Below are 17,258 nucleotides of genomic sequence, written 5' to 3'. Positions count from 1 at the left end.
TGTGGTGAACAGTTCACATATGAGCATTAGTCTGTGGATCACACTGACTGGCACTTGTATAGAGAAGATGGCTTCTCCTAGGAGAAGCTGTGGTCAGTAAGCCAGGAAGGTGAAGAAGGGGTTTGTTGAAGGGGTTATGAATTAGATGGGTTTGTTTACCAAGAAATGGGGTTGCTTGGGGATACAAGAGAAAAGTTAGGAATGTTGATGACCAGTGGATGTTTGGGGGTGGAGAAAGTACATAGCTATATGGGATGAAAGTTCAGGAGAGAGGGATGACTAGTGGTTCCTTCTTGAGCAGTGTCCAAGGCTAACGGGTGTGAGACAGAGAAAGCATGTGGTCTGACAAAGTGAGTTAATGCTACAAGGTCTGGGGAATATATTTAAAGAAAGTTTAGGCAGGTGAAGGGTGAGATGTGCTTCTCTGTGCTCACTGTGCTAAGCACTTTATTATTTTATTTATTTATTATTTTTTATTCTCAAGTTAGTTAAGATACAGCGTAGTCTTGGCTTCAGGAGTAAAACCCAGTGATTCATCACATATGTGTAATATGTGCTCATCCCAACAAGTGCCCTCCTTAATGCCCATTATCCATTTAACCCATACCCCCACCCCTCTACCCCCATCAACCCTCAGTTCTCTGTATTTAAGAGTCTCTTATGGTTTGCTTCCCTCATTATTTTTCCTTCCCTTCCCCTATGTTCACCTGTTAAGCTTCTCAAATTCCACATATGAGTGAAATCATATATCTGTCTTTCTCTGGCTATTTCACTTAGTGGCAAGATTTTATTCTTTTTGATCATTGAGTAGTAGTTCATTGTATATATATACCACATCTTCTTAATCCATTCATCAGTTGATGGACATTTGGGCTCTTTCCATAGTTTGGGTATTGTTGATAATGCGGCTATAGCCATTGGGGTGCATGCACCCTTTCTATCAGCATGTTTGTATCTTTTGGATAAATTCCTAGTAGTGCAATTACTGGGTCATAGGGTAGTTCTATTTTTAATAAAAAAATTTTTTTCAATGTGTATTCATTTTTGAGAGACAGAGACAGAACATGAGTGGGAGAAGGGCAGAGAGGGAAGGAGACACAGAATCCAAAGCAGGCTCCAGGCTCTGAGCTATTAGCACAGAGTCCGACGGGGGACCTGAACTCATGAGCCATGAGATCATGACCTGAGCTCAAGTCGGACACTTTACCAACTGAACCACCCAGCCGCCCCTCTGGTTTTAATTTTTTGAGGAACCTCCATACTGTTTTCCAGAGTGTGTGCCAAGTACTTTAAATACATTATCTGAGCCCTTAGAAAAACTCCACCAAGTTGATGGTGATATCCCCAATTTATTGATATGCAGCAGATTTACAGACACAGGATTAGCAGTTAGCAGTTGGGACAGGGGTGGGGTCCTGATCCCAAGAAGTCAGTTTGTGAGCATGATCTTGGAGGAAAAAGTTGGAGTTCTGCCCTATTTTTATGCTCCCTGCTGTGTGTGGCTGACCAAGGATTTTAGGAGTTTAATCTTAGCCAGAAGTTATTAGGAGGGCTGCTAATGACTTTGGTGAGGAAGGATTTACTTTTGTGAGATGAACATCTCACATAAACTTAAACTCAAATTTTCAAAATTAAATGAACTTTTTTATACATTACATTATGAAATAAGTAACATATGTTCATTGTAGAGCATTAGAAAATACAAATAAGAGAAAAATGACCTGTAATCCTTCACTCAGAACCACTGTTGACTATACTCTTTTCAGTCCTTTTCATTTAATCAAGTAAAATAGTTCAGTAAAGTTTAAAGTTTTGATTATATGTTGAAGTCAGAATATTTTAGATATATTGGTTAAATTAAATTTTAAAATTAATTTCACCTGTTTCTTTTTACTTTTTTTTTAATTTTAGAGAGAGTGAGTGTGCACAAGCAGGGGAGAAGGGCAGAAGGAGGGAGAGAGATAGAATCGTAAGCAGGCTCCATATTCAGTGTGGAGCCCGACATGGGGCTTCATCCCATGACTCTGGGATCATGACCTGAGCCAAAATTAAGAGTTGGGACACTCAACTGACTGAGCCACCCAGGCACCCCTCTTTTTACCTTTTTAATGTGATTATTAGAACATTTAAACTTATATATCTGGCTCACATTATATTTCTGTTGAACAGCACTGTTTTAGAATCTCTTCTAGCTTTTACCATTCTAAGTCTTTTTTTTAAATGTTTTAAATGTTTATTTATTTTTGAGAGAGAGACAGTGTGAGCTGAAGAGGGGCAGAGAGAGGAGATACAGAATCTGGAGCAGGCTCCAGTCTCTGAGCTGTCAGCACAGAACCCGATGTGGAGCTCAGACTCACGAACCGTGAGATCATGACCTGAGCTGATGTTGGATGCTTAACCGACTGAGCCACCCAGGCGCACCCCCATTCTGAGTCTTAATGAAGCTTTGCTGTCTGTACATTTTTAGCTCTGTCATAATTGTTGTAGACCAGTGTGGTCCAATATAACTTTTTGCATTGGTGAAAGTGTTTGATAATCTGCCAAGTACGGTAACCTCTAGCCACATGTGGCTACTGAGCATTTGAAATGTAGCTAGATGATGCAGGGACAGCATTTAAAATTTTATTGAATTAATTTAAATGTAAATAGCTATGTATACTGGACAGCACAGTTCTAGACCTTACGAAAAATAAAATTCCCATAAACGTTGGCTGTTTTTCTCTTTTCTAGTTGTGTTGGCGTTGAAGAAGAGAAAGCTGCTGACATTGACCTCTACCACTGCCCCAACTGTGAAGTCTTACATGGGCCCTCCATTAGTAAGTACATCTTGGAGTTTTCAAGAGAAAGTGGTCCAGAGGTGAGACAAAACGAAGGAAGCTTAAAAGGAAGATTGCCTTTGTCTGAGCGCTTGGGAAATAGCAAAAGCCTGTGTAGGCCCAGCAGGTTAGCAGCTGCCCCAGTGAGAGGGCAGAATTGCAGAGCTTTACCTCCCTCTCTTCCTAGGGAATTCCCAGAGGAAGCACCAACCTCACCAGGAACTTTTCCTGAGTATGTGAGGGCCTCGTTGACTTCAGGTGCTCCAAGGGGTTGTTAGACTGGAAGAGAAGCAGGATCTGCTGAGGCCTTTGCTCTTGGAACCCTACATAGCTCATGGCCATTCTGACTCAGTCTTGTGTCTTTCTCTGGCTTAGTGAAAAAACGCCGTGTATCTTCGAAAGGGCATGATACACACAAGGGGAAGCCAGTGAAGACCGGAAGTCCTACATTCATTAGAGAGCTCCGGAGTAGGACCTTTGACAGGTGAGGGTTGGTGAATGCCAGGGCTCTGGGAGGCTAGGATTCGTTTCTTCCCAACTTTGCCACTGGCTGTCTCATTAGATGCCTCCCCCATTTAGGAATGTTCCCTCTGGGAGGAATCTTCTGTTTTAGTCATTTTTCTAAGAAACATTGTTAGAGTTTCATCCTACATGCGGAGTACATTAAGGTCCACTTGTAAAAACTTTTGTTAGATTGGGAGGCAGTTTTCACCTGTTAGAGGATATTTGCATGCACCCAAGGAATGCTTCAACTAGGAGTCTAAAGATCAAAAAGTTTAATTCTCATTGTAGACAAGAGGAAACTCTTTTTAAAAATAAAAAAAAATATGTTCGGTCACGTATTTCTTTCAAATAAAAAAAGTTTTCTCCCTTTTAATGTGTTTTTTAAAATTGTTTAATTTTTATTTTAAAATTAAACTCTGTGCCCAACTTGGGGCTTGAACTCACAACCCTGAGATTAAGAGTCACATGCTCTACTGACTGAGCCAGCCAGGTGGTTTATTTTTACCTTTTAAAAATATTAAAATGAGCTTATTAAAAAGAAGTTCTTTACACAAAAATAATGAATTAGAAAAAGTAATGAATAAAGCACTCACTTTTGCTTGGTTTTTAATTCATGCAACCATTTTCAGCTTTCTTGTAATTGAAATGTTACTTAGAATTATGTGTTTCTTCACCTTAATATCTTTTGATTTGTTTGTTCAGAGGCAGTGAGTCTCCTTTCTGTCCCAGACCCCTCAGATCCCTTCTTTAGTCAACAAGTTTCTTGTACATTCTTCCAGAAATAGGTTTTACTTATATAAATGTGTGTGTGTGTGTGTGTGTGTGTGTAACCTACTTTTCTAAAAAAAGCATAAATACACTCAGTGTTCTTCATCTTGCTTTTTTTTAAACCTAAATTATATATCTTGGAGCTCAGTCCATACCAGCACATACTGGTGGTTTTCATTCTTTTTCATGGATGTTTAGTATTCCATTGTATGGATATTTATTTATTTATTTAACCAATCCTCTATTGATGTACACTTAAATTGATTCTAGTATTTTGCTGTTAGAAAAAAATGATGCAGTGAATGTCTTTGTACTTTTTTGCATATGTGGATTAAGTATATGTGTAGATTTACTAACTAAAAGTGAAATTGTAAGACTAATGATTATCTGCTTTAAAAATGTTTTTAAATGTTGCCAACTTGTTTCCAAAGTGACTGTACCATTTCTTATTCCCACTAGATAGTGTGTGAGGATGGCTGTTTCCCTATATCCTGGCCAACACTGTTTATTATCAAACTCTTTGCCTTTCCGATAAGATAAAATATGAAATGTTTCCACTTGCATCTAGTTATGAAGAAGGCACATATTTTTGTGCCTTTGTAAGTCATCTTTATTTCTCTGTTTATTTTCTGCTTATTTGACAATTTTTCTATTGGGTTACTGCCCATTTTTTACTGATTTATAATAGATTTTCTTACAGAAAATTTTATTTAAGCATTTATTTGATGAAGTATAATTAACATACAGTATTATATTAGTTTCAGCTATATAATATAATGATTTAGCAATTCTATCCATTACTTAGTTCTCATGATCCACATATGAGTAAAATCATATGATATTTGTCTTTTTATATCTGACTTATTTCACTTAGTATTATACTCTCTAGGACCATCCATGTTGTTGCAGATGGCAAGATCTGATTCTTTTTATGGCCAAGAAATATTCCATTGTATATATATACCACATCTTCTGTATCCATTCAGTAATATTCCATCATATATATATATACCACATCTTTTGTATCCATCTATGCAGGGACATTTGGGTTGCTTCTGTATATTAGATATTGTAAATAAGGCTACATTAAATAATGAGATTATCACCTTATAACTGTCAGAATGGTGAGAATAAGAAAGACAAGAAATGACAGGTGTTACAGAGGATGTAGAGAAAAAGGAACCCTTGTACGCTGTTGGTGGGAATGCAAACTCGTGTAGCCATTGTGGAAAACAGTATGGAGGTTCCTCAAATAATTAAAGATGGAAATTTTTTATGATCCAGTAATTCTACTACTGGGTATTTACCCAAAGAACATGAAAACATGAATTCAAAAAGGTATATTCACCCCTATATTTCCTTGTAGGAAATTTTAATTTTTATGTAGTTAAATTTATTTATTGCTATTTTTAATGACTAGTGGGCCTTGTCTCTCCCATATTTTTTCTACTATATGGCTTCATTTTTTCAAGTTTTTATTTAAATTCTAGTTAGTTAACATATGGTAAAATTGGTTTAAGGTTAAGGTTAAAATTTAGTGATTTATCACTTATATATAACACTCAGTGCTCATCACAAGTGCCCCTCCTTAATATCCATCACCCATTTACCCCACCCCCCACCCACATCCCACATGCACCTCTCTCCTTCAACCCTCAGTTTTCTATAGTTAAGGGTCTCTTATGGATTGCTTCCCTCTCTTTTTTTCCCCCTTCCTTTCCATATGTTCATCTGTTTAGTTTCTTAAATTCCACATATAAATGGAATCATATGTTATTTATCTTTCTCTGACTACTTTGCTTAGCATAATACACTCTAGCTTCATCTGCATCATTGCAAATGACAAGATTTCATTCCTTTTTTTTTTAATTTTTGTTTTTACATTTATTTATTTTTGAGAAACAGACAAAGCATGAGCGGGGGAGGGGCAGAGAGAGAAGGAGACACAGAATCCAAAGCAGGCTCCAGACTCTGAGTAAGTGGTCAGCACAGAGCCTGATGTGGGGCTGGAACCCATGAACTGTGAGATCATGACCTGAGCTGAAGTTTGGCCCTCAACCGACTGAGCCACCCAGGCGCCCCTTCTTTTTTTTTTTTAATTTTATATATTTTGAGAAAGAAAGAGATCACTCATGCGTGTGAGCAGGGGAGGAGGAAGAAGAGAAGGAGGGAGGAAGGGAGAGAGAGAGAGAGATTGAGAGAGAGAGAGAGAGAGAGAGAGAGAGAGAGAGAATCTCAAGCAGGCTCTGCACTGTCAACACAGAGTCCAATGTGGTGCTCAATCTTGAGATCTGTGAGATCATGACCTGAGCCAAAATCAAGAGTAGGATGCTTAACTGACTGAGCCACCTAGGCACCCCAAGATTTCATTTTTTTTTTGATGGCCGAGTAATATTTGTATATTGTATATATACACCACATCCTCTTTATTGATTCATCAGTCGATAGACTTTTGAGCTTTTTCCATAGTTTGGCTATTGGTGATAATGCTGCTATAAACATCGGGGTGCATATACCCCTTCGAATCAATATTTTTGTGTATTTTGGGTAAATAGCTAGTAGTGCAATTGCTGGGTCATAGGGTAGTTCTATTTTTTATTTTTTTAAGGAACCTCCATACTGTTTTCCAGAGTAGCTGCACCAGTTTGCATTCCCCCCAACAGTGTAAGACGGTTCCCCTTTCTCTAAATCCTCACCAACATCTGTTGTTTCCTGTTTCTATTTAGCCATTCTGACAGGTGTGAGGTGGTATCTCATTTGGTTTTGATTTGTATCTCCCTGATGATGAGTTATATTGAGCATCTTTTCATGTGTCTATTAGCCACCTATATGTCTTCTTTGGAAAAATGAACAAAACTAAAAGGCAGCCTGTGGAATGGGAGAAGATATTTGCAAATGATGTATCTGATAAAGGATTAGCATCCAAAATCTATAAAGAACTTATCAAACTCAACACCCCCAAAATAAATAATCCAGTTAAGAAATGGACAGAAGACATGAACATTTTTCCAAAGAAGACATACAGATGGCTTCATTTTTTTTTTCAATTTAAATGTTGATCTATCTAGAATTATGTAAAGAGAAAGATAGACATTGAGCTTAATATTTTTCCAATTGCTTGTGCCAACACAACTTGGTCAAATAGTCCATCTTCCTCCAACATGATTTAAAAAAATAAAAACTCCTGTTTTCTAGTTAATTACATACATGTGTTGAGAAATTGGTTGTAAAAATTGTTTTTTTAATCGGTCTTTTATTTTTTATTTTTTATTTATGTTAATTCCAGTATAGTTAACATACAGTGTTCTGTTAGTTTCAGGTGTACAGTATAGTGATTCACCAATTGTATACATTACTCAGTGGTCTTCAAGATAAGTGTGCTCTTAAACCCCCTTCACCTATTTCCCCCATTCCCCCCACTTACTTCCCCTCTGATAACCATGTTTATTCTCTGTAGTTAAGAATCTGTTTTTTGATTTGTCTCTTTATTTTTCCTTTGTTTGGTTTCTTAAAGTCCACATATAAGTAAAATCATCTGGTATTTGTCTTTTTCTGACTAACTTACTTCACTTAGCATTATACTCTGTAGCTCTGTCCATGTTGTTGCAAATGGTAAGATTTCATTCTTTTTTATGGCTGAATAATATTCCAATGTATATATATGCCATTATATGTATGTATGTGTATATATTATATATTATATTATATATATGTATATATATATATTATATATATGTATGTGTGTGTGTGTGTATACACACACACACACACATCTTCTTTATCCATTCATCAATTGATGGACATTTAGGTTGCTTCCATAATTTGACTATTGTAAATAATGCTGCAATAAAATAGGGGTACATATTATCCTTTCAAATTAGTGTTTTCATATTCTTTGGGTAAGTACCCAGTAGTGTGATTACTAGATCATATGGTAGTTCTGTTTTTATTTTTTTGAGGAACCTCCATACCGTTTTTCACAGTGGCTGCACCACTTTGCATTCCCGCCAACAGTACATGAGGGTTCCAGTTTGCCCACATCCTCGCCAACACTTGTTGTTTCTTGTGTTTTTGATTTCAGCCATTCTGACGGGTATGAGGTGATATCTCATTGTAGTTTGGATTTGCATTTCCCTGGTGATGAGTGACGTTGAACATCTTTTCATGTGTCTATTGGCCGTGTGTATGCCCTCTTTGGAGAAGTGTCTGTTCATGTCTTCTGCCCATTTTTAAATTGGATTACTTGCATTTTTTTGTGTGTGTGTTGAGTGTGTAAGTTCTTTATGTATTTTGGATACTAACCCTTTATTGGATATGTCATTTGCAAATCAGTCTTTTTTTATTTGCCAGTGTTTTAAATGGGTGTCCCTGCTCTGGGTTAGAGTAAATTAACTAAAATTGCAGATACATCTTTTCTTTCTGGGCAGGTTATTGACTGATTTCTTCTTTTGCCATTCAGAGAAGAGTATGCTATTAACAAGATATCCTTGGGTTAGCTCCCCACCTCTGCCAGTGACCTGGTTTCTTACCTTGGATAAGTCATTTCTTCCCTGGCACATGAGGTATATGTCATTAGTTTACAGTCCACATTAAGGTCTGCTCAGGAAGGCCCCACCCCTTGGGTGAATGGCAGCATCAAGTGAAGCCTTTAGTGTCAGTGCCTCTGGGGCTCAGGCTTTCTCTCATGTGGCCCACAGCTCAGATGAAGTGATTCTGAAGCCCACTGGAAGTCAGCTGACTGTGGAATTCTTGGAGGAGAATAGCTTCAGTGTGCCCATCCTAGTCTTGAAGAAGGATGGATTGGGGATGACGCTGCCTTCACCATCATTCACTGTGAGGGACGTGGAACACTATGTTGGTAAGAAAGATGAACTATCCTAACTGTGACATCATTCACTCCCATCAAGACCAGTGACCCTTTGCTTCCAGTCTACCTTTGTATTTCTTTTCTAGCCATCTTGGGAATATGAGGTAAAGTGCTTTGCCCGGAGTCAGTCTTTGGCAAAACTAGAACCAAAATCTTGGTTTTCTTTTCCTCCTTAATAGGCCCCGAGCCCCCAGGCTGAGCCCCACTTTTTTTTTTTACCAGGGGAATTCCAGGGATCATGGGAGTCTCCCTTCTTTTTTTTTTTTTAAATTTTTTTAAACCTTTTTATTTATTTTTGAGACAGAGAGAGACAGAGCATGAATGGGGAGGGGCAGAGAGAGAGGGAGACACAGAATCGGAAGCAGGCTCCAGGCTCCGAGCCATCAGCCCAGAGCCCGACGCGGGGCTCGAACTCACTGACTGCGAGATTGTGACCTGAGCTGAAGTCAGACCCTTAACCGACTGAGCCACCCAGGCGCCCCAGGAGTCTCCCTTCTTTTGAGATAAGAAAGCCTCTGATTTTTGCCCTCATGTGCCATTTGTCTTCTGGGCATTAAATTTCGGGGCTAGGAAGAGAAGTGAGGGAATAGGCCCAGGCATGTGGATTGTATCATGAGTGAGACTGTATGTCAGGCAGTTGTGTTACTCTAATAGGCCTGGACCCAGCACATTGGTGTAAGGAGAGCGTGAGGGATTCCTACATACATACATACATACAAATACAGTGTGTGTGGTGAGAAGTTTTGAGTGTCAGTCCATTCTAGGTACAGGTGAAGGGGGGAGGGAGGCTTCCCCGGTCCCTTAGACCACTTGGTGCAGAATCTATCTTTTTATTCTAGGTTCTGACAAAGAGATTGATGTTATTGATGTGACCCGCCAGGCTGACTGCAAGATGAAGCTTGGTGATTTTGTGAAATACTATTATAGTGGGAAGAGGGAGAAAGTCCTCAATGTCATTAGTTTGGAATTCTCTGATACCAGGTAGGAGGAGCAGGGGTAAGTAAAAAACCTAACAAAGTCCCTGGAACTTGTGATATACTGAGTATAAGTGTTCCTTTTTCCCTTCCTCTTGGTAGTTTCTTCCTTTGGGATGATGAGCTGGTTTATACTTTCTAGGGTAGCTGTTCCCATTATAACAACCAAATTGTATTTCTCTTCTACAGTTTCTAACATTGGATAGATTATACACTAGCTATTTTAATTAATTTTTGTCTCCAAGACCCAGGACAGCTTTCTTAGACTTTTTTTTTTTTTTTTGGTATTTAGATTGTGGTACGGTCACTATTTAATTCCCAGTATAGGTCCTCTGTCCCTGGAAATAGATTTACTGAATTACCCCCAAGTAGTTTCTCTAAGGGTAAGGTTACTTAGATATAAAAGAAAAAAGAGCTTTTTATAACCTTTAAATGATTCTATCTGGACTCATGCACTCAGTAGATACATGTAGTCTTCTCTGTGCTCAGAAATGCGGGAAATTTCCCAAATTGTAACATATCTTTTTGCACTTAGAAAACTTATTGTCTGATTATGTACTTTTTTAACTTTTAATTTTGACATAATTATAGATTTACAGGAAGTTGCAAAAATCTGTACAGAGTGTCCTGTGTATTCTTCAACCAGTTTCCATCAATGGCAACATTTTAAATAACTATACAATATTAAAATCCTTGCTGTTGGTATTAACATCAGAGTTAACAACCTGAGGGTTTTTTTTTTAAAGCTGTGTTTGTTTGTATCTCACTTCATCTTGAAAGGCTATTTGAGGTAGCTTACAGAGATACAGAGAGGAAAGAACAGACAAAACTGGCACAAAAGGAAAATAAAAGTGGAGAAATAGGATGCATCTGGTGGGTAATCTGCACACAAAATGCGTGTATGAGTGTCTGGATAGTTGTTAGAGAAGGACTGTAGCGTTTTCAGTCAATTTCCTGAAAGTAAGGACAAGGAAGGAGTGCAATATCATAAGGTTTGTGGTTTTAGGTAAGATAAAAACAACCAGATGCTGGGGAGAAACACTACCTGAAACTGAGCCCTTGAAAGGTTTCTCTAATGGTTCCTCATAAAGAAGACATTAAGACATGGGGACAGTACAATAACTGTTATTGACTCCGTGCCAAGTGAGTGGACCTGGGTGAAGGGAATTATGAGCATTTTGTGGAGGAAATGACCTCCTTTGACTGGGGAATGCTGTGGAGCTGGGACTTGGGACTTCTAGAGCTGAGTGGAATGAGGATGCTGACCAGACTTCTAGAAATAAGTATCCTATGTGCCCTTGGGGATCCTGTGGAAAGGACTTCTTTCTCTTATTTGACTCTCACTGGGATGGGGAGCATTTTATTCAGGCTTTAATCTTTAATTCCCAATCAGCTGACGTCTGTTCTCCACCCCTTCCTTGCTAGGCTTTCTAACCTTGTGGAGACTCCCAAGATTGTTCGGAAGCTCTCGTGGGTGGAGAACTTGTGGCCAGAGGAGTGTATATTTGAGAGGCCCAATGTGCAAAAGTACTGCCTCATGAGTGTGCGGGATAGCTATACAGACTTTCACATTGACTTTGGTGGCACCTCGGTCTGGTACCATGTGCTCAAGGTAGGAATGAATGTGGCCTCTAGAGGCAGCCTGGCCTTGGGCCGCCCTCTTTGTTTCACGTGGCAGCACAGAAGAGGCTGCTGAGGTCTACCTGCCTCCCAGATTCTGTTTGGGTGACATTTCCATATAACTACTCTATCAGGGTTGGGCACTAAGTGGATATGCCATATAAACTGTCTCTACAGTTTTGATGCTTAACATTTTTTTGAATAACAGCAGATGCCTAAGGTTTTCTGGCTGTTAATTGAACCAATCTATACTCCTATGACTATGTATGGAAATGTTCATATTTACTTCAGATTCTTGGTAACATGAGAAACTTCCCATCCCCCGTCCTTATTGAGGTATAATTTATACACCATAAAATGAATCTGTTCTAAATGTATAGTTTGATGAGTTTTGACATTGTATGTAGTTGCATGACTGCCACCACCAAGATAGAGCATATATATAACAAGTTTTTTTTTTAATGTGTATTTATTTATTTTGAGAGAGAGACCATGTGCAGCAAGTAGGGGAGGGTCAGAGAGATAGAGAATCCCAAGCAGGCTTTGCACTGTCAGCACAGAGCCTGATGTGGGGCTTGATCTCACGAACCGTGAGATCGTGACCTGAGCTGAAACTAAGAGTTGGACACTTAACCAATTGAGCCACCCAGGTGCCCATGACAGGTTTTTTTTTTTAATGTTAGCCTTCCTATGGGTAGTTTCCCTTTTAGTGATTGTTTCAATTTTGTAATTAGCGTATTGATTATCAGTGACTATGAAGGATTTTTAAAGTCTGGAAAACAATTTTTTTTTAATCTTTATTTATTTTTGGGAGAGAGAGAGACAGAGACAGAGACAGACAAGAGAGCAAGTGGGAGACGAACAGAGAGAGAGGGAGACACAGTATCCGAAGTAGGCTCCAGGCTGTCAGCACGGAGCCCAACCCAGGGCTTAAACTCATGAACCGTGAGTTCATGACCTGAGCTGAAGTCAGATGCTTAACTGACTGAGCCACCCAGGCGCCCCTGGAAAACAAATTTCTTAAGTAATTTTGATTCTTTTCCACCATCATACTATTTATTTTTCTTATCAGAAATGCCAAGGAAAGAGCAGAAGACTTGGATATGGCTCTTGTCCAAATGATCACAAATCCTAAACTAGTTGTTTCCACTGGTTTATCATGAAATTGGAGCATGTAAATCACTGCTATGCAAATGTTAGATTTAACTTTTTCATTTTAAAATAATTCCTTTTTTTTTTTTTTAATTTTTTTTAACGTTTATTTATTTTTGAGACAGAGAGAGACAGAGCATGAACGGGGGAGGGTCAGAGAGAGAGGGAGACACAGAATCTGAAACAGGCTCCAGGCTCTGAGCGGTCAGCACAGAGCCTGACGCGGGGCTCGAACTCACAGACCGCAAGATCATGACCTGAGCCGAAGTCGTCGGATGCTTAACCGACTGACCCACCCAGGTGCCCCAATAATTCCTTTTTTATAGAAAAATTGCAAAAATGGTAGGAAGAATGCCTGTGTGCCCTTCACTTAGATTCCCCAAATGTTACATTTTATTATATTCATTCTATAAAGCAAACATGATAAAATAGTTATATATATATATATATATATTTTCTGAAACATTTGAGAGTAGTTGCAGACATGTGTCCCTTTATCTTATAATTCAGTGCATATTTCTTGAAAATAAGGGCATTCTCGTATATAACTGCAGTATAGTTATCAAAATCAGAAAATCAATATTGATAGGATACTGTTACCTAATCTACAGATCTGAATGAAATTTCTCCAATTGTGCAATAGATAATTTCTAGTGTTATTGCTCTTCTACATTGAAATTTATTATCAGGAAATATTGGTTAAACTAATCAGCTGTAGGTTGAGGATATTTTTGTGCTGGTGGGCTTTTATTTCTTTTCAACCAAATAATCTGGTGATTGTCTAGGCAAAACATAATTAGGAAATAAAATGTTTTTCCAACAGATAATCGCCTAACATATAATCTTTTAGAAGTCCTTGGGCAATTACTGAACTTTTAAACTTTTATTAGCTTTGATTGCAGGTGTGAGAAGGAACACTCTCTGTAAATGGCATTTAAAGGCAAATTCAATTTTCTCATCAGTAATGTGGCCTTAAATTCTCCTACGGCTAGTAATATTGATCTACTCATCTATAGAGGCCATTTTTCATTTGACTTTGTATCTAAAGTAGAAGCTTTTGGTGTATATTTGTCCTAAGTTGAACAATTTTGTTTGGAATGCCCTTTCCAAATCATTTTTTGTCAATCTTACAGAGGCTCAAAAGCACAAAGTACAAAAGGAGCTTTTGAAGTTTTCCAAATCCACATAAAAATGATTACTGGATGGGTTTGGGGGAGAATCTGTCATATTATGTGGTCTTGGAGCATGGGAGAGAAAATATCCTTTTGGAGACCCTCTGGAGGATTTTTATGGAAATTGTTGATATTTTTGGCACCTAAACCTGTTTTGTTTCAGGGTGAGAAGATCTTCTACCTGATCCGCCCAACAAATGCCAATCTGACTCTCTTTGAGTGCTGGAGCAGCTCCTCTAACCAGAATGAGATGTTTTTTGGGGACCAGGTGGACAAGTGCTATAAATGTTCCGTGAAGCAAGGACAGACACTTTTCATTCCTACAGGTCTTCCCTGGGCCCCCTCTGGGAGGGTTTCAGGAGGGCTGGAAGAGAAAGGGAGGTTGTGGTACCAGAGGTAGATCCTTCCTATAATATATTGATCCGATTATGTGGGAAAACCCTTCTCATATCAGCTGATGACTCAGAATTGGACCTTAAGAAAATGCATGTGATGGCTAGTAGGCAGCATAGTTACTTGGGGAGATTGCAGGTGGGAAGGTACAGGAAGAGGTTGATGGACCTCTTGCACTGGGCTATGCCAACTTGGTGGACAGGTAGAGAATAGGTCTCTCAGCCCTATGGCTCTAGGAATAGTGACTGGGAGGCTGGCATTGCAGTCTATAAATCAGAATTACCTGGGGTGGGGGTGGGGCTTCCCCCACCCCCCAAACAATACATGCCTAGGCTTTACCCCTAGCATTATGGATTTTTAGGTCTGGGGTGGGATCTGAGTGTATGTTTTGAAAAAGTGCCCCCAGTTGTCTCAATTTGGGGAAGTTGACATCTTTACCATGTTGAGTCTTTGATGAACCCAGTATGTCTTTCCATTTATTTAGATCCTCCTTGATTTCTTTTCTTTTAGTTTTTTAATGTTTATTTCTTTTTGAGAGAGACAGAATGCAAGCAGGGGAGGGGCAGAAAGAGAGGGAGACACAGAATCCAAAGCAGGCTCCAGGCTCTGAGCTGTCAGCACAGAGCCTGACACAGGGCTCAAACTCACGAACTGTGAGATTAAGACCTGAGCCAAAGTCAGACGCATAACCGACTGAGCCACTTCAGGTGCTCCTTCCTTGATTTCTTAAACTTCATTCTTTGATTTCAGAATTAATGTTAAGTTTTCTCAAACCTTTGGTAGAATTCTCTAGTGCAGTCACATGGACCTGGAGATTTCTTTTGTGGGGAAGTTTTTAATTAACATTCAATTTCCTTAAACTTTAGTAGGTTATTCAAATTATCTGTTTCATATTGGGTGAGCTATGGTAGTTTGTGCTTTTCAAGGAATTGGTCCATTTTATCTAAGTTGCCAAATTTATGTATGCAGAGTTGTTGATTGTATTTTCTTATTATCCTTTTGATGTCTTCCAAGTCTCTAGTGATATCCTCTGTTTCTTTTTTTTTTAATTTTTTTATGTTTATTTATTCATTTTGGAGAGAGAACAGGGAGAGGGGAGAGAGAGAGAGAGAGAGAGAGAGAGAGAGAATATCCCAAGCAGGCTCTGAGCTGCCAGCACAGAGTCCACCTTGGGGCTTGATCCCACTACTGTGAAATCATGACCTGAGCTGAAACCAAGAGTAAGATGCTCAACTGACGGAGCCACCCAGGCACCCTGATATCCTTGGTTTCATTCCTGGTATTAGTTTTTTGGGCCTTTCTTATTCTGTGTCAATCTGATGGAGGTTTGTCAATTTTTCAGACTTTTTAAAGAAACACTTTCTGTCTCAATTGATTTTTTTCTGTTTATGTTTTCAGCTTCATTGATTTCTGCTTTTATCTTTGTTTTTCCTTCCTTCTGCTTGCTGTGGGTTTATTTTGCTCCTTCCAGTCTTGAGACAAGAGCTTAGATTATTGATTTCAGACTTTACTTCTTTTGTAATGTAAGCATTTGGTGCTGTAAGTTTCCCCTTCAGCACTGATTTAGCTGTGTCATATATTTTGATATGTTCAGTTTTCATTTTCATTTAGTTAAGTGTACTTTTCAAAAAAATTGGTGTATAACACACACCATAAAACTTACCATGTTAAAGAGTGCAGTTAAGTTTAAAAAATATATCCACAATGTCGTGCAGCCATCACCAGTATGTAATACCAGAAAATTTTCATCACTTCAAAAAGAAATCCTGTACTCATTAACAGTTACTCCCCATTCCTTCCACTCCTCCTCTCACCCCTGTCAACCCACTTTTGTCCATTCTTTGTATATGGATTTGCCTCTTCTATTTCATACAAATGGAACTGTTCAATATGTGGTCCTTTGTGTCTGGCTTTTTTACTCTGCAAAATATTTTCAGGGTTCATCCAAGTTATAGCATTTGTCAGTACTTGGTCTTTAAATGGCTGAACAATATTCTACTGCATGGATATACCACATATTGTTTATCCTTTCATCATCTTATAGGCGTTTGTGTTGTTTTAAGTGTTTTTTTTTTTAATTTATGTTTATTTTTTGAGAGAGAGCAAGAGAGAGTGCAAGCTGGGGAGAGTCAGAGAGAGAGGGAAAGATAAATCCCAAGCACGCTCCATGCTTTCAGCACAGGACCCGATGTGGGGCTCACTCCCACAAACTATAAGATAATGACCTGAGCCGAAACCAAGAGTTGGACGCTTAACTGACTGAGCTACCCAGGCGCCCCCACTTTTTGACTATAATGAATAATGCTGCTATGAATGATCATGTGCAAAGTTTTGTGTTAATGTATATTTTCAGTTCTCTTGGGTGCATACCTAAGAAAGGAATTGCTGAGTCATATGTTAGCTCTGTTTTAACTTCTTGAGGAATTACCAAACTGTTCTCTAAAGTACCTAACACCATTTTACATTCCCACTAGCAGTTTATAAGGGTCTCAATTTTTCCACATCCTCCTCAACACTTGTTCTTGTCTGTCTTTGCGATTATAGCCATCCTAGTGCATGTGAAGTGGTATCTCATTGAGATTTTATTTTATTTTTTATTTTTTTAATGTTTATTTTTGAGAAAGTGAGACAGAGCGTGAGCAGGGGAGGGGCAGAGAGACAGGGAGACACAGAATCTGAAGCAGGGTCCAGACTCAGCTGTCAGCACAGACCCCGATGCAGGGCTTGAACCCACAAACTGTAAGATCATGACCTGAGCCAAAGTCGGATGCTTAACCGACAGAGCCACCCAGGCACCCCTCACTGAGATTTTAATTTGTATTTCCCTAATGATTGTTGATGTCAAACATTTTTTCATGTGCTTATTAGACATTTGTGTATCTTTTTATGGAATAGAATCTATTCGGAACTTTTGCCCAATTTTTGATTAGGTAATTTGTCTTTTTGTTGTGTTGTAAGAGTTTTTTTTAATACATATTTTGGATATTGTACC

General features: G+C 38.7%; 1 protein-coding gene across 4 annotated transcripts in view; it reads left to right on the top strand.

Moving 5' to 3' along the window:
- Positions 1–17,258, top strand: part of PHF8 (PHD finger protein 8) — a 94,138-nt gene that overhangs the window by 18,427 nt on the left and 58,453 nt on the right. For all 4 annotated transcript variants that reach the window (XM_015083414.3, XM_015083415.3, XM_015083413.3 and 1 more), the window contains exons 3-8: positions 2,731–2,816; positions 3,192–3,300; positions 8,786–8,946; positions 9,795–9,936; positions 11,355–11,541; positions 14,037–14,199. In XM_015083414.3, the coding sequence (XP_014938900.2) occupies positions 2,731–2,816; positions 3,192–3,300; positions 8,786–8,946; positions 9,795–9,936; positions 11,355–11,541; positions 14,037–14,199 (848 nt within the window). The remainder of the gene's footprint in view (positions 1–2,730; positions 2,817–3,191; positions 3,301–8,785; positions 8,947–9,794; positions 9,937–11,354; positions 11,542–14,036; positions 14,200–17,258) is intronic.

The sequence above is a fragment of the Acinonyx jubatus genome, chromosome X, assembly GCF_027475565.1.
Source record: "Acinonyx jubatus isolate Ajub_Pintada_27869175 chromosome X, VMU_Ajub_asm_v1.0, whole genome shotgun sequence".
Lineage (NCBI taxonomy): Eukaryota > Metazoa > Chordata > Mammalia > Carnivora > Felidae > Acinonyx > Acinonyx jubatus.
The sequence above is the reverse complement of the archived record's forward strand: the minus strand, read 5'-3'. Positions and strand labels throughout refer to the sequence as shown.